This window comes from Cucumis sativus, chromosome 6, assembly GCF_000004075.3.
Source record: "Cucumis sativus cultivar 9930 chromosome 6, Cucumber_9930_V3, whole genome shotgun sequence".
NCBI classification, from domain to species: Eukaryota; Viridiplantae; Streptophyta; class Magnoliopsida; order Cucurbitales; family Cucurbitaceae; genus Cucumis; species Cucumis sativus.
In genome coordinates, this window is record NC_026660.2 from 13,354,728 (window position 1) to 13,376,640 (window position 21,913).

Below are 21,913 nucleotides of genomic sequence, written 5' to 3' on the forward strand. Positions count from 1 at the left end.
AAATCAACCTTAGCTCTAGGACTAGGTTTGATAAAGTGGAAGGACCTGATAGACAGGCTTCGGCCTCAGCTTCATATCTGGGCTCGATTTAACAAATTTTTTTATATAAAAAAAAAAACATCAACCTTAGCTCTAGGACTAGGTTTGATAAATGAGAAAGAACCTGATAGACAGGCTTCGGCCTCAGCTTCATATCTGGGCTCGATTTAACCAAATTTTTTTTTTATAAAAAAAAACATCAACCTTAGCTCTAGGACTAGGTTTGATAAATGAGAAAGGACCTGATAAACAGGCTTCGGCCTCAGCTTCATATCTGGGCTCGATTTAACCAATTTTTTTTTTTAAAAAAAACATCAACCTTAGCTCTAGGACTAGGTTTGATAAATGAGAAAGGACCTGATAGACAGGCTTCGGCCTCAGCTTCATATCTGGGCTCGATTTAACCAATTTTTTTTTAAAAAAAAAAACATCAACCTTAGCTCTAGGACTAGGTTTGATAAATGAGAAAGGACCTGATAGACAGGCTTCGGCCTCAGCTTCATATCTGGGCTCGATTTAACCAATTTTTTTTATAAAAAAAAAAAAAACATCAACCTTAGCTCTAGGACTAGGTTTGATAAATGAGAAAGGACCTGATAGACAGGCTTCGGCCTCAGCTTCATATCTGGGCTCGATTTAACCAAATTTTTTTAAAAAAAAAAACAACATCAACCTTAGCTCTAGGACTAGGTTTGATAAAGTGGACTCATCCTTCTTTTAAAACTATTTGAAATTTAATTTAAATATTGTGCTTTTCAAAGGAATAAATAGCTCACTACTCCATTTTACCAATACCATTAACAATTTATGAGCATTGTCGTCATAGGATAGAATAAGACATATATCACGAGAATTTTTTAAGCTGTCGAACTCGCCTCTCTTCGTATCAAAACAAATGAATCCAACTGCGATAGATTGTACTATGTTGTAAAAACATAATATTGTTTTAGTTTTGGACTTCACAAAACATGAATCCTTTAGGATGTAGACTTCCAATTACAGCAACTCACAATCATAGAGAAATGTGTCTGGACTTGTAAACGCCTACATTTCCTTAAGTCTTAACAAGAGAAAATCATGGCTTTTACTTGGTTTGCAAATACAATAAGTCGTACTGAATCTTTATTAATTAACAAATAGATAGAACAAATGGGCTAATGAATAATGGATGTTTACTCTACTTTGATGGCATTTAAAAAGGATGAAAGAAAGGATGACAAATAAAGAAGTGTTTGATATATATGATAAGAAATGAAAAGATAACAACGATTCTTGGAATAGGAGTACAAAGAGAGGAGATAAGGGGAAGTTTATACAAATGGAAATAACATTCTAGGAACTAAATGTAAGTTTCCTAGAAATACCCCCGACTTCTTTCAACACTACGAAGTTTTCTATGAAAAGGCTCACGCATAGTATCTTCGAACATAATCTGAATTCACCGGATTTTTTAACTCAACACCATCCATATTGGTTAAAAGTAAAGCTCCTCCTGAAAATGCCTTTTTTACCACGAACGGACCTTCATAATTAGGAGTCCATTTTCCTCGATGGTCCTTTAGAAATGGAAGTATCCTTTTTAACACTAAATCTCCTTCTCGAAAACTTCGAGGGTGTACCTTTTTATTGTATGCTCGCATTAGTCTTTTTTGGTAAAGTTGTCCATGACTTAATGCTGTCAAACGTTTTTCTTCAATGAAATTCAACTGCTCATAACGACCTCTTATCCATTCAGCTTCATCTAACTTAGCTTCCATGAGAACTCTCAATGAAGGTATCTCAACTTCTAAAGGTAGGACAGCTTCCATACCATAAACCAAAGAAAATGGTGTTGCCCCTGTTGAAGTACGAACTGATGTGCGATATCCATGCAATGCAAACGGTAGTATTTCATGCCAATCTTTGTATGTTGTTGTCATCTTCTCAATGATTCTTTTAATATTTTTGTTGGCTGCTCAACTGCCCCATTCATCTTGGGGCGATATGGAGTCGAATTTCTGTGATTGATCTTGAATTTCTCACAAAGTTCGTCCATCATTTTGTTATTAAGGTTCTTGGCATTATCTGTAATAATACCCTCTGGTAGACCATAACGACAGATCAACTCTTTTTTGATAAACTTGAGTACCACTCCTCTTGTAACATTGCAGTAAGATGCCGCCTCTATCCATTTAGTGAAGTAATCAATGGCTACAAGAATAAAACGATGACCATTTGAGGCTTTAGGATCAATGGGTCCAATAACATCAATTCCCCACAAAGAAAATGGCCATGGTGCTGACAAGACATGCAATGGAGATGCTGCTGCATGAATCCTATCCATATAAATTTGACACTTTTTACATTCTCTTGCATATTTTATGCAGTCTGATTCCATCGTTGTCCAATAATAACCAGATCTAAGTATTTGTCTGGCCATAGTATGTCCGTTAGCATGTGTTCCACATATTCCTTCATGAATTTCTATCATAATTTGTTTTGCTTCTTCCACATCAACACACCGAAGGAGTACCATATCATGGTTTCTTTTATAAAGAACTTCACCACTTAAGAAAAAGTTCATGGCCAACCTTCTTATTGTGCGTTGTCATTCTTTGAAGCTCCATATGGATATTCTCTACACTTTATGTATTGCTTGATATCAAAATACCATGGCTTGTTGTCATTTTCAATATTCATGCAATATGCCGGCGCATCTCTTTTCGTAATTTGGATTGGATAAAGCTCATACTCAAGATTAAGATTAAACATGACTGCCAGGGTGGCTAATGCATCTGCCATTCGATTGTCTTCCCTATGAACATGGTCAAATGAAATTTTCTCAAAATTTTGAGATAATTTTGCAATGTATTGGCTATAAGGACCAATTTAGCATCTCTTGTTTCCCATTCTTCCTTGACTTGATGTATTACTAGCATTGAGTCACCCAAAACTTTCAACTTTTTAACACTCATGTCGATTGCTGCTTGAAGTCCCATAATACAAGCTTCATATTCAGCGATATTGTGAGTGCATTCAAAACATAACTTAGCTGTTAGGGGAAATACCTTTCCTTTTGGGGAAATTAGTACAACTCCAATCCCATGTCCCAACTCATTTGAGGCACCATCAAAAAGCATAATCCAAGTCTCATGATCCGTAGCATCATTTTCAACTAAAAATATGTTTTCATCAGGAAAATCAACGCTCATTGGCTCGTAATCTGCTACTGGTTGGGCAGCTAAATGATCAGCAAGCGCACTTCCCTTTATTGCTTTTTTAGTAACATAAACAATATCATACTCTGACAACAAAACTTGCCACTTTGCAATTCTACCAGATAATGACGGTTTCTCAAAAATGTATTTTATTGGATCCATTTTTGAAATAAGCCATGTCGATGATATAACATATATTGCCTCAAACGGTGAGCGGTCCATACCAAAGCACAACAAGTTCGCTCTAACATTGAGTATTTCGACTCATAATCGGTGAATTTTTTGCTTAAATAATAAATAGCATGCTCTTTCTTTCCTGATAAGTCATGTTGTCCTAGAACACCACCCATAGAACCTTCTAAAACCGTCAAGTATAGGATTAACGGCCGTCCTGGAGCTGGAGGTATCAATACAGGTGGGCTTTGTAGATATTGCTTAATTTTGTTGAAAGCTTCTTCACAATCCTCATTCCATTTTCCTGGATTATTTTTACGTAAAAGCTTGAAGATTGGTTCGCAAGTTGGGGTCAAATGTGAGATAAATCTGGATATGTAATTCAGTCTTCCAAGAAAGGCTCGAACTTCTTTTTCCGTTTCAGGGGATGGCATGTCCATGATAGCCTTCACTTTATCTGGGTCTACTTTGATCCCTTCTTCACTGACAATGAATCCCAACAGTTTTCCCGAGGTTGCCCCAAATGTACATTTGGATGGATTTAATTTCAATTGATACTTTCTCAACCGATCGAATAATTTTTGAAGTATAGTTGTATGATCTTCATTTGCCTTGGATTTTGCAATCATATCATCAACATACACCTCTATTTCCTTATGCATCATATCATGAAAAAGTGTAACCATTGCTCGCTGATATGTTGCCCCGGCATTTTTCAAACCAAAAGGCATTACTTTGTAGCAAAATGTTCCCCAAAGGGTAATGAATGTTGTTTTTTCTCTATCTTCTTCAGCCATTTTGATTTGATTATATCCTGAGAAACCATCCATGAAGGAGAAAGTTGAATATCCTGCAGTGTTATCCACCAACATGTCGATGTGAGGTAAAGGGAAGTTATCTTTTGGACTAGCTCGATTTAAATCTCTATAGTCCACACACATTCTCACTTTTCCGTCTTTTTTAGGTACTGGAACAATATTTGCCACCCATTCAGGATATTTGGAGACTATGAGGAATCCTGCTTCAATTTGTTTTTGTACTTCCTCTTTCATTTTAATCAATATATCAGGCTTCATTTTACGTAGCTTTTGTCTTACTGGATTGCATTCTGGCTTCAAAGGAACACGATGTACTACAATATCCGTATTTAACCCCGGCATATCCTGATAACTCCAAGCAAAAATATCTGAGTACTCACGTAACAAATTGATTATTTTTTTTCGAGTTTCACTGGTCATTGATGTGCCAATTTTTACCTCTTTTGATTCCTCCTGAGAACCCAAATTGATTACTTCAACTAGCTCTTGGTGAGGACCTAAGACCTTATCTTCTTCTTCTACTAATCTTAACAGTTCTGAGGATATTCTCCCAGCATTTTCATCGTCACTCTCTTTGTCAGATTCCATAGTGTATATTAAGGTATCAAGGGTAGAACTGGAATTACTAACATCTTCGTTCTTATGAATGTTGTCTATGAAAAAGTTTGGACTTTTGTGTTTAATTTGCAAGATGCAAGAAAGAAAGCAGAGAGAAGAAGAAATTAGAAAGAATGAAAGGAAAATGCGAAAATTTCATTAAATAACAAGAAAGAGGAAAAAAAAAAGTACATTCCATTTTGTAAAGCAAACAAAATACTGTGGCCTTAAGTAGAACCAACTAGAAAATTAAAACAAATAAAAGTTTAATCATTACTCTTGAAAATCTCCAGAAAATGTAGGTAGGTCTACAACATCCCAATTGTTAAGCTCAAAATTAGGTGGACATGCATAAACTGTTTCATCTTCAAATGATGCTTCTTGTGCCACTGCTGCAATTGATAAACTCTCCATCTTTGTTAACAAACAATGTTTTGAATCAGAGTCACGTGATGAGTAACTTATACCAGCACTCTTGAAAGTATCATATAATGCTGGTATAAATTTTAGACTTGGATCAAACACCATCATCCCTTGCTTTTCCAAACACCTTTTCTTCTTTTCTTTTTGAAGCCTAATTTTATCATATACGTTTGGCATATAACCCAAACCAAATCTCCCTTCATTGCTTGGTGTATTTAGAAGTGTTTCCAAGCTTTGATTCAAACCATATCCTCCACTTCTCATCATCCTTTTTGTCGTAACTTTAGGCATGTGTGACTTTATTACTTCACCTGCAGTTGCTTCCATCATAGTTGCATGAGCAATTTCAAAAGAGCGAAAAGAACACTCTAAAGCTTCTTCTGTTGCCTCCACATATGGGGTTGATATCGGTTTTGTTATCAGAAAATCTTCCTCTCCCATTAAACAAATCATCTTACTCCCAACAATAAATTTCAATTTTTGATGCAATGTAGATGGCACCACTCCTGCAGAGTGAATCCAAGGACGACCTAACAAAAAGCTGTAAGTAGGTGTTATCTCCATTACTTGAAAGACTATATTGAAAGTACATGGGCCAATTTTGATTGGTAATTCAATATCACCAATTACTTCTCTTCGTGATCCATCAAAAGCTCTCACTACCATAGTACTTGATTTGATGTATGACATGTCCACTGGGAGCTTTAATAGTGTAGATTTAGGCATTATATTAAGAGCTGAACCGTTATCCACTAAAACTCTTGCTATAACATAATCCTTGTACTTCACTTGAATATGCAGTGCTTTTATATGGCCTAAACCTTCAGGGGGAATTTCATCATCCGTGAAGACTATAGAATTTGAAGACGTAATGCTTCCAATAATTCCGCTGAACTTTTCCACTGAAATGTCATGTCCAACATGTGCCTTATTCAAAATATCTAATAGCACTTTGCGATGAGGCTCTGAATTTAAAAACAAAGATAATAAAGAAATTCGAGCTGGAGTATTATGCATTTGCTCTCTTATACTCACTTTGTTTTACTATTTTCAAGAATTCGTTTGCTGCCTCATCTGTAACAGGTTTTTTGCATTCTATATCTTTTGCTGTGACAGACATCTCTACATCCTGCTCTTTGTCATGTTCATTCACATTTCTTTTCTCACTTTTCCTCCTTGCCCCAATGTTAAACTACTTGAAGGAGCTGTTAAATTATCTGGTTTATAACATCTTCCACTTCGAGTTATCCCGCTGATTCCTGTAATATTATCAACTGAAGGACCTGTAATGACTTGGCAATCATACCGCCATGGCACCGCTTTCAAATCCTTAAATTTGAAAGGACTCGGTACTTCGACAATGAGTTGTTTAGGATTGCAAGAACTTGATTTATTACGATTTTCTTGATAAAAGACTGTCAAAGGCCTTGGTAAAAAGGGATTTTCCTTTTTTGCAACTTCACCCATTAATGTACATATTTTATTGTCTTTCATCTCATCTTTTCCTTGTCCTTCGTATACTGTGAGTATCTTCGAATCCAAAATTGTTGTACTTTAGATCTAAATGTACAACATCGTTGGATAGGATGGCCTGCAACTCCTTGATGGAATATACAACGTTTGCCTTCATCGTATCCTTCGTATCTTATATTGGGGTCTAAATACTCCAAACTAACATATCCTGCTTCAAAAAGACCTTCAAAAAGTGTTTCCATAGGCATCCTTATCTCATGAACTTCATTTTTACACTTTCCAACAAAACAATCTATCGCATTCACTTTTGAATTTTCATGATTAGGAAGTGGATTGTTGTTGACATCCGGCTTCTCACAGCTTTTTTGAAGCTCAACCATCCAGCATTAATTAAAGATTGCACCTTCCTTTTCAAAGCTAAACAATTTTCAGTTGAGTGTCCCACTCCTCCGGCATGATAATCACATCGAGCATTTGGATCATACCATTTTGGATAAGGAGGTTGTATAGGATTTATTGGGATAGGAGCTAACTGTCGATTATGAACTAGCTGAGGTAAAAGCTCTGTATATGTCATAGGAATTGGGTCAAATCGAAATGTTTCTGAGTTGGTCTTGCTACCCTGACCTTGTACAAACGGTCGAGAAAAGTTTGAATTTACAAGTTTTGGGGCTCCAGAGGGAGAGTGGGTTGGTACATAGTTGTTATAAGGGATATGAGTAACATTGCTTATATATGAAGGAAAACTTTGGTCATGTTTTCTTTGGCCAAAAGTTGATTTGTGGTTCCCTAAATTAGGAAAACCAATTGCATGAACCTCACCTTCTTTCTTCTTAGGTGTTGCTCCTTTCTTTAATCCACCATACTCAGCTGAAGTCTCTATTAACCTCCCATGTTTTATCCCATATTCAATTCTTTCACCAATAACAATAATGTCAGAAAAATTGGTTGTAGCATTACCAATCATTCGATCATAGAACGGCGCCCGCAAAGTATTCATAAACATAAATGTCATTTCTTTGTCTGTTAATGGTGGTTGAACCTCTGCGGCTATATCTCTCCATCGTTGAGCATATTCTTTAAAGCTTTCTGAACTTTTCTTCTCCATCCGTTGTAAGTCTAAACGATCTGGAGCCATATCAATATTATGTTTGTATTGCTTTAGAAATGCATCAGCTAAATCCTTCCAAACATGAATGTGTGCATTATCTAATTGAATATACCATCGAGTAGCTGGACCAGTCAAACTGTCCTGAAAGCAATGGATCAACAATTTGTCATTACCAATATGCGCTGCCATCTTTCTACAATACATTATAAGATGACTCCTTGGACACGATGATCCATCATATTTGTCAAATTCGGGAACTTTAAACTTTGTTGGAATGATCAAACCCGGTACTAAACACAACTGTGTTGCATCTATATTTCCATAAACATCAGTCCCTTCAATTGCTCGCAATCTTTCTTCCAAAACATCTAGTTTTTGCTTAGCCGGAGTGTTTTCATTTTGCCCCATGTCTTGAATTTTAGCCTGAGTTTCCAATTGTTCTATATCTGGGACAGGAGGTGGAACATCAAAAAGTGGATTCATAGCAACATAATGTTGAGCGGTTTGAGACTGTGTAGCGTTCATGTGGCGTGGCGTAAATCCTGGGGGATAAATGGGATCATCGGTGTCTTGAACCGGATTACTTGATTGTGCTGTTTCTACGACGACTTTTCCTTTTCCTGCTGAAAGCAATTCCAGTATTTTTGAAACTTGTTCCCCAAGATTATTAATATCTTGTCTCATTTTATCCATGTCTTTATCTTGTTCTTCCATGATTCGACTTCTATACCGTGTATTGTAAGTATGGAGAATTGGAGTAGGACGAGCTATGTTTTTCTTTGATTATTATGAGAACTTTGAAGACCAAAGAGTAAAAGGAAAGAAAAAAAATAATTAAATAAATAAATAATAAATTCAAATACAATAAATCAACACAAAATATAAACTTGGAAAAAAAAAAAATGATAATAACAATAATAATGAAATGCAATAACAACAACTTTGTTCATAATAGCAAAATAAACAGCTTAATAAAAACGACCAAAATGTCCAAGTTCTCTGCATATCATCTTTAAGAATCTATTAAGATCATCTGAATGTGGTCGTATTGAGAAAAAATTAATCCTTAAATCAGCTGCCCATTCCGCAAAACCATTTGCTCTTCTAGACACTATTCTGAGAAATCCAATTGTTTGATCTACACGTTCAACTAACGTTTGAAAATCTCTCCTTTGCAAGTCATAATCAACCTTCATTTGCATGTAATCTGTCTTCAATAATTTGTATTCTTGCACTATTCTCTCACTTGAATTTTGAAATGCAGTAAGCTGATGGTGTAAGGAATCAGCATAATTTTTCAGTATCTTATAATCTTCAGAGTGCTCGACCATCTTCACATGTAGGCTATCGACAGTTTGGCGTAGAGAACAATTGTGTACTTCCAAATCTACTATTTGTGCTTCCCGTTTACCAATTGACGATTTCAAATCATTGACAAGCTCGAGATAATATTCCTTCATGTTTTCTAAGTCTTTAATATATTCATCTTGTGATTCTACTGTTGCCTGTAATATTGTCTTTTCATTTTTCAAACTTCTATTCGACTTATTCATTCGCCTCATCTCTTCATCTAACACCTCAAGATTCTTTTCTAATTTATCTTGGTTTTTTAAGAAACTCTTGGTCTTTTCAAGCTCTTCTGCAAAAAAGTCGCATGATCTATCCATTGGCTCGTCTCTTTTTGAAGTTTCTCATTCTCTTGCTCTAACAGTCGATTTTTCTCCTCTAATTTAGTGATCTTCTCAACCCACTGGTCTGGTTGTTCAGAGCTTGGCTCCTCTACCCTTTCAACTACCTCCCTTAAGGTATATATTACATTCTTCCTTCTATTTGTCTGCCACGCCTCATATCCACTAGTAACCCCTTCATAGTGTCCTTTGTCTTTTATCTTCCTCACAGACTTCCATGCACATACTGCTCGATGTTTTTTCCTTTGACAATCTTCATGATCGTATGCAAAATCAGAGTCTTGTAAATTATGAGTTGGTGGTATAAACTGTTTGAGCCAAACTTGACGCAAAACTAACAATGGTGTATAGTTAACACCTCCCCACGGTCCCAACAATGGCACACTATGGAAATCTCCACATCTGTAAATTACTGCTTTCAAAGGCATCCATTGGGCTTTCCATATGACATCTTCAGAACTCAACGTTGAAAAGAAAGACACCCAAGTCTCCTTCTTTGGATATGTTGGGTTCCAAACTGCCATACCAAACTCACTAATTGTGTTTCGCATTAAATTCCATGGGCTACTGAATTCTAACTTTGGACACCTAAACTCTGCCGGAAATTTGATATGGCTGTGTATCCAAATATATAATAAAGGAACACAACAATTCAATTTTCCTGCACCTTTATTTCTACAGAAGTTAAGGGATCGAAAAGTTTCAGCCAATATAGGTATAATAGGATCGACTCCTCGTTCTATTTCAAAGAATAATCTGATCACTTTCCCATCGACATAACCTTCTGCTTTAGGAAAAATCACCGCTCCATAAATGCATAATGCCAAGAGAGCAAGACCTTTGTCTTCATCAATGTACGTCTGTGTCATCATTAATAGATAGTCAAATGGCACATTCTCTTCTCCACCCTTAACTTTTATATGTTTCTGAATTTCAGTGGCATGGACGGTTTCTAAAAATTTTGACAAAGTCCTTTTTGTTGTTTGCTTAGGGTTAAAGAAATAAACAATTTCCCTTTCCTTTCCAGGCATGCTAAGCATAGCTTGATATTCTTCTATGGTTGGCAGTAAATCACATGACCCAAGTGTGAAACAATTATATGCTGGATCCCAAAAATTAATTATGGCTCTTAAAGCAAAATGATTCACCGGTATGTACATCAACTCTGCTATATGTCCATATTTCTTCGAAAAAATGAATCTCCGTTGAGGTGTCAATGCCTCCCAAATCATTTTTAGTTTTGCTAAATCATTTTGTGTAAAAGAGAGCTGACACTTGGATAGTACTGATATTTGAGAAGAATCATTTATGCTATCCCCAAATTTTTTGTTGTGTCTCTTCAGCCCATTTAAGAACATCACTTGGCTCATCAAATTTGGATTCATAAGATGAATGCATTGACATATTGGACATTCTGGTACTTAAACAACTGTTTATTTTTTGCACAATTATAACAAAAAGATATAGTCAAATCACTTTGCACAATAATAACAAAGTAACAAAACATGAGAAAGAGAAAAAAAAGAGAAAAAAAAGTAAAAAAAGCAAAAATAAATAAAAATAAATAAATAAATAAAATTAAAAAAATTAAAAATTAAAAAAATTAAAAAAAATTAAAAAAATTAAAAAAATTAAAAAAATTAAAAAAATTAAAAAAATTAAAAAATTAAAAAAATTAAAAAAATTAAAAAATTAAAAAAATTAAAAATTAAAAAAATTAAAAAATTAAAAAAATTAAAAAATTAAAAAAATTAAAAAAATTAAAAAATTAAAAAAATTAAAAAAATTAAAAAAATTAAAAAATTAAAAAAATTAAAAAAATTAAAAAAAATTAAAAAAATTAAAAAAATTAAAAAAAATTAAAAAATGTAAAAAAATGTAGGATAATAATAATAATAATGAATAAATAATAATAATAAATAAATAATAATTAATAAAAAAATTAAAAAAATGTAAAAGATGTAAAAAAAAAAATAATAAAATAAGGTTTTCCTTGTGGTTGAAATCAAAGACCAAATTTAAAGAAAGAAAAAAAAACAAAATAAAAAATTTGTTTTTTTTTAATATACTATGATTAAACCCCATCTTAAAAATAAATAAATAAATAAAAAGGAAATATGTCAAATTTTATAAAAATGTGAAACTTTGTTTTCTTTTTTTTTAAAATAATAATAATAATAATAAGACTTTGGATAAAATAAGCTAGATAGAAAAATGACATAGTGTTGGTATCAAAACTTTTAAAAAAAAAAAAGGCCCTCAAATTTATTCTAATGTTATTTAACTAATAACAGAAGAATTAATCTGAGCGAGGATTTTTCATGTGCTTGCACGGGAGTCGAAACCCCTCGAAAGTCAACACTACTTCATCCTCAATTCTAGTCCTATAAGGTTGTAGCCCGGGTAGAGGGCTTGTGAGTGTGTGTAAATGCATGATGACATAAAAATAAGTAATAAAAAAAATAATAATAAAAAAAAAACAATAATACCAATAACATAGTACAAAATATTACATCTAAATCAAATAAAAACAAATAATTAAGTGAACCAACATAATTATAATAATAATAAAAGATAAAATATATGGCTCGACTCTCCAAAATCCCCAGTGAGTCGCCAAGCTGTCGCGACGTGATCGCTACGCGGAGCGGCCGACCTCCCCGTTTATTTTATTTTAATAAAAAATTTTGGAGTCGCCACCAATCATATTAAGGTGTGATTGGTCACCCAAAAAAAGAAAAAAAAAAAAATGGTCTGCGTACATTCAGAGATTTAAGTTCGGGAGTCAGTTATGTGTAGGGAAGGTGTTAGCACCCTACAACACCCAAAAAATGGTTACCCAATTTTATCTTTTAAATTAAATTATAAAGGTTCACAAAATAAAATTTTATTTAGGTTTTGTTTAAATGTCCCATGTTTATCAATTCATATCGAAGAAAGTAAAACTAAGCATGAATTGATGATTATGAGTGGCATAGGAGCCATTAGAAAAATTAAGTTTATTTTTGTTTTAAAATATTTTTATTCACCTTAAGAATATTAAGATACCAACACTTGATATTTTAATCTCTATCATAGGTGTTTAATGAAAAATTTCATATATCTAGAATTAATAAATTCATAGAAAATACTACTCAGTCTCATTTAAAATATGAAATGTGTTAATTTAAAAAAAAAATCTATTAATTAAATTTCAAACGGAAAAATTTCATGTATTTATGGATTTTAAATTATAAAATCCATAAAAAACAATACTTTTTCTCCAATTTACATTATTATAAAAAAAATAATAACAATGACAAAACATTATGAAATTTGAAAAATACTTAGGTGTAATATGCTGAGATAAAATAAATACATTGATAATATATGCAAAATGTAAAAGATATTAATGTAGGATGCAAGATAATTAATTAATACAACATATGCAACATAATTAATTAATTCAAAATGATGCAAAATAATTGATTAATGCAGGATGCAAAATAATTGATTAATGCATAATTAAACGAGGCCAAATGGATATCAAATAATAATTAACAGTTGAATGCTAAAGTAGGTTTGGCCCAATATGCAAATAAATAATATTGCGAATAAATAATCACACCAAAATAAATATCAAATAATTATAGCCACATATGCATACTGATTAATTAATACATCATGCAAATAATTAGAATGAGGGAGTGAAAATGTCACATACAAGTTGCTAATTAATTAATAGGCCAAATGAAAAATGGTTGTTGCCAAATATTAATTATATCACGCATAATTATTAACATGGATAATATATGGATAACAGTAATTATTAACAGAGTATGCCATATGGATACATGGATAAAGTAATTAACAAAAACTGTAAAATGGATGCCAATGAAGAATGAGTATTACCAAATACAAAAGGCTAATTGATTAATTATGCATAATTATTAAGGATGCCATATGGATATAAGTAATAAGTAATTAACGGTAAAATGGGTGTCAATGAAGAATGAGTATCCAAATACAAATATATGATGCTAATTAATTAAAAAGAAATTAACACAGATGCCCAGTAATAAAGAAAATTAACACATAACAGAATGCTCAATATATAAAAATTAACACAGAATGGGTATACATAATAGATACACATAATGGATACACAGAATGGATACACAACAATTAAAAAGAAATTAACACAGAACAGAATGTTCAATATTTAAAAATTAACACAGAATGGATATACATAATGGATACACAACAATTGAAAAGAAATTAACACAGAACAGAATGTTCAATATTTAAAAATAAAAAATAAAAAATTTAATATGGAAGGTAGAATGCTCAGTATTAAGAAAGATACAAATAATAAAATTAACATGTTAAATGATGGTAAAATGATGAACACGATAGTTCATAATTAAAAGCAGTATATCAAACAAAGAAGAAAAAAAAAAAAAAATCATTAAACAAGAATAAGAATAAAAAGAGGAAAAAGAAAAAAAACTTACCAGCAGGTCTGCCCTTCAATGCCAAAGGTTATTCCTTTTTGATCTTCTTTCACTCTTCCCTTCAATGCCAAAGGTTATTCCTTTTTGATCTTCTTTCACTCTTCCCCTCTTTCTAAATCCTCCAATAATCAAAAAAAAAAAAGATCCTCCCCCTTTCTTTTTCCTCTTTCCTTTTTATAGGGCAAGCTCCATTGCTTTTTTTTAGATCACGAGATGGAGTGCAGATTACAGAGAAATAGGAAGAAAGTGGGAGAGTGGGAGAAAGTGATAGAGTGGGAGAAAGTGGGAGAGTGATGACGAAGAAAAAGGGATGGTTGAGAAAAAATAGGAAGGAAATCAAACCTTTTAGTTTTATTTTTATTATTTATTTTAAATGTATTTATTATTATTATTATTGTTTTTTAAATATAAATTTAAGATTCAAATTCAAATTCAAATTCAAATTCAAATTCAAATTCAAATTCAAATTTAATTTCTTTTTCTTTTTCTTTTTTCTTTTATAATAAATAAATATAGGACAAAATACGGTATCTACACTTGGTTTCTTTGATCACTAAGCAACTTGAATCTAGCCTATCTTAGGGGTTGAAGTCAAATTGGTTTTGGGGCTTTGGGGTTGTGTTCTTTAAATCTTGTTGTTTTACATGGTTCTCAGATCCCATGTTCAGGAGTTTCATATCATCTATGGATGCCTCGATTTTCAATCTCATGTAACCCTACGGGGGAGGTATCTTGTGTACAAAGATCGTGTGATAAGAGAATCCAGTAGATGCCTAGAGTTTTCATAAGATAGACTAGGTAGAAGATGAGGGCCTCTAGGAATGCCTAAATTTTCCATCTCATGCTTGATAGCAAGATAGGGCTTCCACACCTAGAGTTTTGCCTCATATATATGAAAACTTTAAGGTATAGAAAGAGGCAATTATTTGAATGCTGAATTTTTGACAATATATCCAAGTGGTTGATAAGTTAGGTAAGACATGGTGCAAGACTGACATCAAGTTAACGAGCTCTAGTAGCTATGTACGAATTAAGCTAAGTTGAGATTTAAGCTAGTAAATCTTAAGGGCAAAGTATGATCAAATGTTCTGATATTTCTAAGAGTGATACTAGATACAAGACTGAGATTGAGACTAAGATTATATTGACACTATGTGCACATAGAAGATTACTCCATGACAACGATACGGTCGTAAATGTTAGGCATGCCCCACTAACGACAAAGACGATGAGAGTATTGGACATGCCCTACTACATTGTAAGGTTAAGTTCATAAAGGAGGAAGTTGGAGATTGATAACTTGTAGAAATACAAGTTATTGTAACCTCTTTAATAGAATAACGAGGCAAAAATGTAGAAGAAGCGTATCAAAACGCATACATTATATTGAAAACACATAAGTACTTAGAAATATACTTTACATAAGCGTTATGTTTGTCTTACACATTTTTCATTGTCTATGAACAAAAGAAGAAGTTATCATATCGCAGAGTCTTTCGCAAAAATAATAGGCGAAAAGACCAAATCACAATGCAAGAAGTGGTTTGCTATATGACAAAAATGATAGCTAGAGATGATGCGATATGCCACAGAAAACTTTTGAAGCACAACACTTAAATGTTCAGAAGAATAAAAGTTTACCCACCAAAAGCTGCCTATAAAAAGTCTAATTTTTCACCAAAGAAAGGTGGTTTGAATGGTCCACAAAAAGGGTTAGACGACTTGAATATACCAAATGCTAGAGAGTGGCAGAAAGGAATAGCCTTTTCATCGTCTATAAAAATTTCCTTCTTCTTCTTCGATCAATTGTAAAAGTGAAAGCTTGGCTCCTGAGTAGGGAAAAATCTATACTTTTGTTGTCCCCTAACTTGTAATATTTTCCATTCTCTTTTCTCTCCATTTCTCTACTTCTTTGTATTATATGTTGTTCGTATTGTAAAATGGCCAAAGACCTACATTCTTTATATATATTACATGTTTATACCTTAATCTCAACCGAATTTAATTTTTAAAAAGAATTAAGAACACCCCAATCATTTTTTACTTGAAATTTTCAGTTAATTATTAACTATGATTCTAGAAAGATTTCAATTTTTTTAAAACCCTTATTCTCTCTCTCTTTTTTCGTATGCAAAGCCCATTAATTTTTTATTTTCCAAAATCATTGTTAACATTTTGCAACTCAATCCCATCAACGCTCATCGGATTTTTTTGTTTGCACGCTTCTCTTTTTCAATCGCTAGCTATAGATTTTTTTTTTTTTGTATCAAATCTATCTTTCCTTGTTCAATGGTAATTCTTCTTGTTCTTTTGATTGTTCTTTGCAAATTTCTGAATCATGGGAATGTATTTGTTGTTTCGTTAGGATTGTTTTAGAGTGGTGTAATTCAGTTTTTGAATGGGTCATTTTAGTTATGGATGAGCAGTGGAAGGGGAGTGAGATTGAAGTTTGTGATTCATTAATGTTAATGATGAGTTGTTACTTTGAAGCTTGAATTTTAGTTATGAAACTTTTGTTTGTGGTTTGTGTTTACAGTGTTGTTCATAATCTGATTGTGACTTTTATGGTCTCAATTTTGCAGAACTTTTGATATCAGCATTGAGTAATTTGAGTTTGCTAGTCATACAACAATGAGTGAACAAAACTCTATTGATCTGGAATAAGGATGGGACTGTGGGCTATTAATTTGCCATGATCTTCCTAAATAGGTGGAAGAATTAAGTTATTTTTCTATTTATTGTTTTTGGTTATTTGTTTTTTAATCATGTCCAAAGTTTTAGCAAGCACTAAGTTAGTGGGTTACTAATTTTTGCTTCCTTTTAGACTATAAATATATATTAGTCCATCAAATTGAATAAATGTAAGAAGTTCCATTTAATTTTCTCTCCCTCTTGGCAATATATCTTACAAAGTATTTATCTTTGCTTTCTTCAAGAAGAGTGCGTGAGATTTTACAGATCATTTGTTGTAAAACCAACATTTGGTATTAGAGCAGGTTGTCTTCTCATCGCATATTCCAACGAAGATGGCAAGCACCTCGCAAAAAACAAAGGAGAATGGTGGAATGTCGATTCTCTACCGGATGTTAACTCCACACAACTACACGGTGTGGACGATAAAGGCAGATGCAATCCTCGATGCCCAAGGAGTTTGGAAAGCAATAGAGCCAGCGAAAGGAGCCGAAGTGGATGTGAAGAAAGACAAGAAGGCGCGTGCATACATTCTCCAATGCATCCCTGAATATGTGCTTCTACAAATCGCTAAGATGAAGACGGCAAAGGAAATATGGGATAGTCTCAAGACAAGGTACTTGGGCAGTGAGCGGGTGAAGATGGCGAGAGTTCAAACCTTGAAGAGTGAGTTTAATGTTCTTCGGATGAAGAAAACCGAGACGATCGATGAGTTCGCAGGAAAAATCAGCGGATTAGCAAGCAAGTTTACCACCCTCGGAGTTGCACTTGAGGATTCATCATTGGTCAAGAAGCTCCTCGATTCCGTCCCCGACAAATATCTTCCCATTGTCACCGGAATTAAGCAATTTCAAGATCCGAAACCATGCCGTTTGAAGAAGCAATTGGACGGATGAAGGCGTACGAGGAACGAAACAACACGACTTCGAGAAAACAATAACAACACGAGATGGACAACTCCTACTTACCCATGCCGAATGGAAAGCTAGACAAAAAGGACATAGTGGTGACAACTCCTCGATGAACAAAGGGCGCAGATTTGGTGGTACGATCAGGAAGATGGCGAGACGTGGTGTGGCCGTGTTCGCACTGAGTCAAAATAGTGCGGGAGGCACTAGCAACACTGGAAATGGCACTCGTGATAAAAGTCACATTAAGTGTTTCACTTGCAACAAGATGGGACATTACGCGTCGGAATGTCGTGGAAAAGGTCGTGACGAGGAAGCTCATCTAACTTGTGCGTCGAAGAAGAAACTTTGATGATGGCCATGTCCCAGGAGGGGACACGCACTAGATGTGATCAGGAGGATGCCATACTACTCAGCAAAGAGCGGTTGTTGCCAGAGATGTATTGCAACGACAAGAATGGAGAAAATAATGATGTTTGGTATCTAGACAACGGTGCTAGTAACCACATGACTGGCCATCGTGAGAAGTTCCAAGAATTAGATGAAAGCTTCACTGGGAGGAAGTTTGGCGATGGATCAACCATTCAGATCATGGGAAAAGGAACAGTCATGTTCGAGTGCAAGAACGGTGATCAGAAGGCTCTCCAAGAGGTGTATTACATTCCAAAATTATGTAGTAACATCATAAGCCTCGACAAATGACAGAAAACGAAACAAGGTGCAAATGATAGAAGATATCATGAAAGTGTCTGATAGGAGTGGAAGCTTTTGATGTCGGTGAAGCGAACTCAAAATCGTTTGTACAAGATAACTTTGAAGACACTCAAGCAAGTCTGCCTTCTGACAAGCCTAGAAGATCCAACATGGTTATGGCACGTGAGACTTGGCCATGTAAATTTTCATGACTTGAAGCTCATGGGGGAGAAGAAATTGGTAGTTGGAGTACCACTAGTGACTCAACCGAACAAGTTATGTGAAGCGTGCGTGATTACCAAACAAGCCAGATTGCCCTTCCCCTCAATCAACATATAGAGCAGAGAAGCCATTAGAACTCCTCCATGCTGATATATGCGGACCGATTTCACCATGTACTCTTGCTGGAAACAAGTATTTTCTGTTGATCGTTGACGATTCCACGAGATGGATGTGGCTGTATATGTTGGAGGCAAAAAGTGACGCATTTGAAGCATTCAAGAAATTCAAACTCTTAATGGAGAACAAGACGGAGTACAAGATCAGAACGCTCCGGACGGATCGAGGTGGTGAGTTCTTATCTGCAGAGTTCACTCAATTTTGCAAAAAAAAAGGAATCGAACGACACCTCACCGCTCCATATTCACCACAACAAAATGGCATTGTAGAGCGTCGTAACCGCACCAATGGCGATGACGAGATCACTCCTCAAAAGCATGCATGTGCCTGCAAAATTTGGGGAGAGGCAGTGAGACACGCGGTTTATTTGTTAAACCGTCTTCCAACGAAGGCCCTTGGAGAACGCACACCATTTGAAGCTTGGATGGGGAGAAAGCCACATCTTGCACACTTGAGAGTCTTTGGTTGTGTGGCATATGTAAAGAACACAACCCCTCACCTCAAGAAACTCGACGATCGAAGCTCACCAATGGTATATTTTGGTGTCGAAGAAGGATGCAAAGCCCATCGCTTATATGACCCAGGCGTGGAAAACTACAAATTAGTAGAGATGTTTTTTTCAAGAGAATCTTGAATGGGCTTGGAACGAAGTTGTTAGTGACGGTAAGGAGATTACAGAGTTTCAGGTGATGGACCAATTTTATTCTGACGAGTTCGAAAACTTGGAGGATGCAGAAACTGGGTTGAAAATGCCTTACCACATGCAACTGAGATACCTGCGATTGGAGAGACCAGTCCATCTCCTCCATCGACGAACACACCGGTCGTCTAAGATCTCTCAGTGACATCTACGCCAACACAGAGGAAGTTGTAGGTGGTGATGAACAAGAGAATGAGGTGATGATGGTAGTGTCCGAAGAACCGACTTGTTACCAAGAAGCTGTTACAGAGGGTCGCTGGTACGAAGCAATGGAGAACGAATTAAAATCCATTGAGAAAAACAACACATGGAGTCTGACCGAGCTTCCACTAGGACACAAACCCATTGGTTAAAATGGGTGTTCAAATTGAAGAAAGACCCTAATGGAGAAGTTGTCAAGCACAAAGCAAGATTGGTTGCTAAAGGCTATGTACAAAGACAAGGCATTGACTTTGAAGAAGTTTTTGCACCGGTTGCAAGACTTGACACCATTCGAGTCATTCTTGCACTCGCTGCAAACCAAAGTTGGGAGGTACACCATCTAGATGTGAAGTCGGCATTTCTCAATGGAGAATTGGAAGAGGAAGTATATGTTACTCAACCGGAGGGTTTTGAGGTTCCAAATGAAAAACACAAGGTGTATAGATTGTCAAAGGCTCTCTACGGATTGAGGCAAGCTCCACGAGCTTGGAACATTCGACTTGATAGGAGTCTCAAAGATCTTGGTTTTAGAAAATGCACTCAAGAGCAAGCAGTCTACACAAGAAGAGAAGAAGAGGAATGTGTTCTTGTTGGAGTGTATGTTGACGATCTCATTGTAACAGGAAGTAGCATGAAAAGGTCAATAAGTTCAAGCAACAAATGATGGCAAAATTTGAAATGAGCGACTTAGGCCTTCTCTCTTACTACTTAGGAATTGAAGTTGAACAACAGAAGGGTCGAATCCTGCTCAAACAACCAACTTATGCCAAAAGAATTTTGTCCCAGTTTGGAATGGCTGATTGCAATGCCACAAAGTACCCGATGGAACCCAAGGCACAACTTCACAAAGACACGGAAGGAGCACCAATTGATGCTACGGAGTACAGAAGCATCGTTGGTTGTCTTAGATACTTACTGAACACAAGGCCAGATCTTTCATATGCTGTTGGGATGGCGAGTAGGTATATGGAAAGGCCTACAACCATGCATTACAAGGTGGTCAAGCAAATACTTAGGTATTTGAGAGGGACGATTCATTTTGGGCTCACTTATACGAAAGGTCCCAGAGAATTCAATATATTCGGTTACTCTGACAGTGATTTAGCCGGTGATCTCGACGGGAGGAAAAGCACAAGTGGAATGACATTCTACTTAAACGAAAGCTTGGTTTCATGGAATTCGCAAAAGCAAAAGACGGTGGCACTCTCATCTTGCGAAGCCGAGTTCATTGCAGCCACTACCGCAGCTTGCCAAGCATTGTGGTTAAGATGCCTTGTTAGCGAGATAGTTGGAATGGAGCCAAGACCGATAACATTATTTGTGGCAACAAATCCGCGATAGCTCTCGTGAAGAATCCCGTATTTCATGGTCGCAACAAGCACATAGATACACGTTTTCATTTCATTCGAGAGTGTGTCGAGAATGGACAAATTATCGTTGAATTTGTCAACACTGGAGAACAATGAGCCGATGTTCTGACTAAAGCATTGGCGGGAGTAAAGTTCGCTGCTATGCGTCAACTACTTGGTGTTCGTAACTTAGAATCATGTCAGAATTAGGGGGGTAGTGTGGGCTATTAATTTTTCATGATCTTCCTAAATAGGTGGAAGAATTAAGTTATTTTTCTATTTATTGTTTTTGGTTATTTGTTTTTTAATCATGTCCAAAGTTTTAGCAAGCACTAAGTTAGTGGGTTACTAATTTTTGCTTCCTTTTAGACTATAAATATTAGTCCATCAAATTGAATAAATGTAAGAAGTTCCATTTAATTTTCTCTCCCTCTTGGTAATATATCTTACAAAGTATTTATTTTTGCTTTCTTCAAGAAGAGTGCGTGAGATTTTACAGATCCTTGTTGTAAAACCAACAGGGACTTCATGCAAAAGGGAATTACAAAATTGAAGAACATTCTAAAGGGACTGCCAGAGCCACAGTGGAGAGAAAAAGAAAAAAAAAGGCGATAAAAAAGAAATCAAGGATCCAAAACATAAAACAACATAAAGAAGCAATAGTATGAAGTTGAAAGAGAAATTAAGAGGTTAGAATAGAAAAAACGTATGAAAGAACTCACTAGGAACTAAAAAGAGGTTGAAAGTGAAAGAAATATTAAATAAAGATGAGGAAAAAAGAAGGCAAAATTGACCAAATGGACAATTATTCATTTTCAACTTAATCTCAAGTGGATATAACAAAAAAGTGATTCCATAGCTTTGTCAGTTTATATGAACATTTCAATTTTAGATTCACTAATGTAAAAATATATCATCACACTTTCATGGTATTTTCTCAACTTTTGGAGCAAATAACA

The 21,913-nt window shown here is 34.9% G+C and overlaps 2 protein-coding genes across 2 annotated transcripts; one reads left to right on the forward strand and one right to left on the reverse strand.

Moving 5' to 3' along the window:
* Positions 1-1,445: 1,445 nt before the first annotated feature.
* On the reverse strand, positions 1,446-8,546 carry LOC116404360. Its single transcript, XM_031886614.1, is given in 8 exon segments — positions 1,446-1,993; positions 1,996-2,625; positions 2,628-2,903; positions 2,906-3,418; positions 3,421-4,933; positions 5,138-6,272; positions 6,274-6,440; positions 7,125-8,546. Coding segments are annotated over 8 exon segments (6,204 nt in total).
* An 11,722-nt stretch (positions 8,547-20,268) lies between these two features.
* On the forward strand, positions 20,269-20,946 carry LOC116404362 (secreted RxLR effector protein 161-like). The gene has a single exon (XM_031886625.1). It carries the CDS (start codon positions 20,269-20,271, stop codon positions 20,944-20,946), a length of 678 nt encoding a protein of 225 aa, XP_031742485.1.
* Positions 20,947-21,913: the final 967 nt, after the last annotated feature.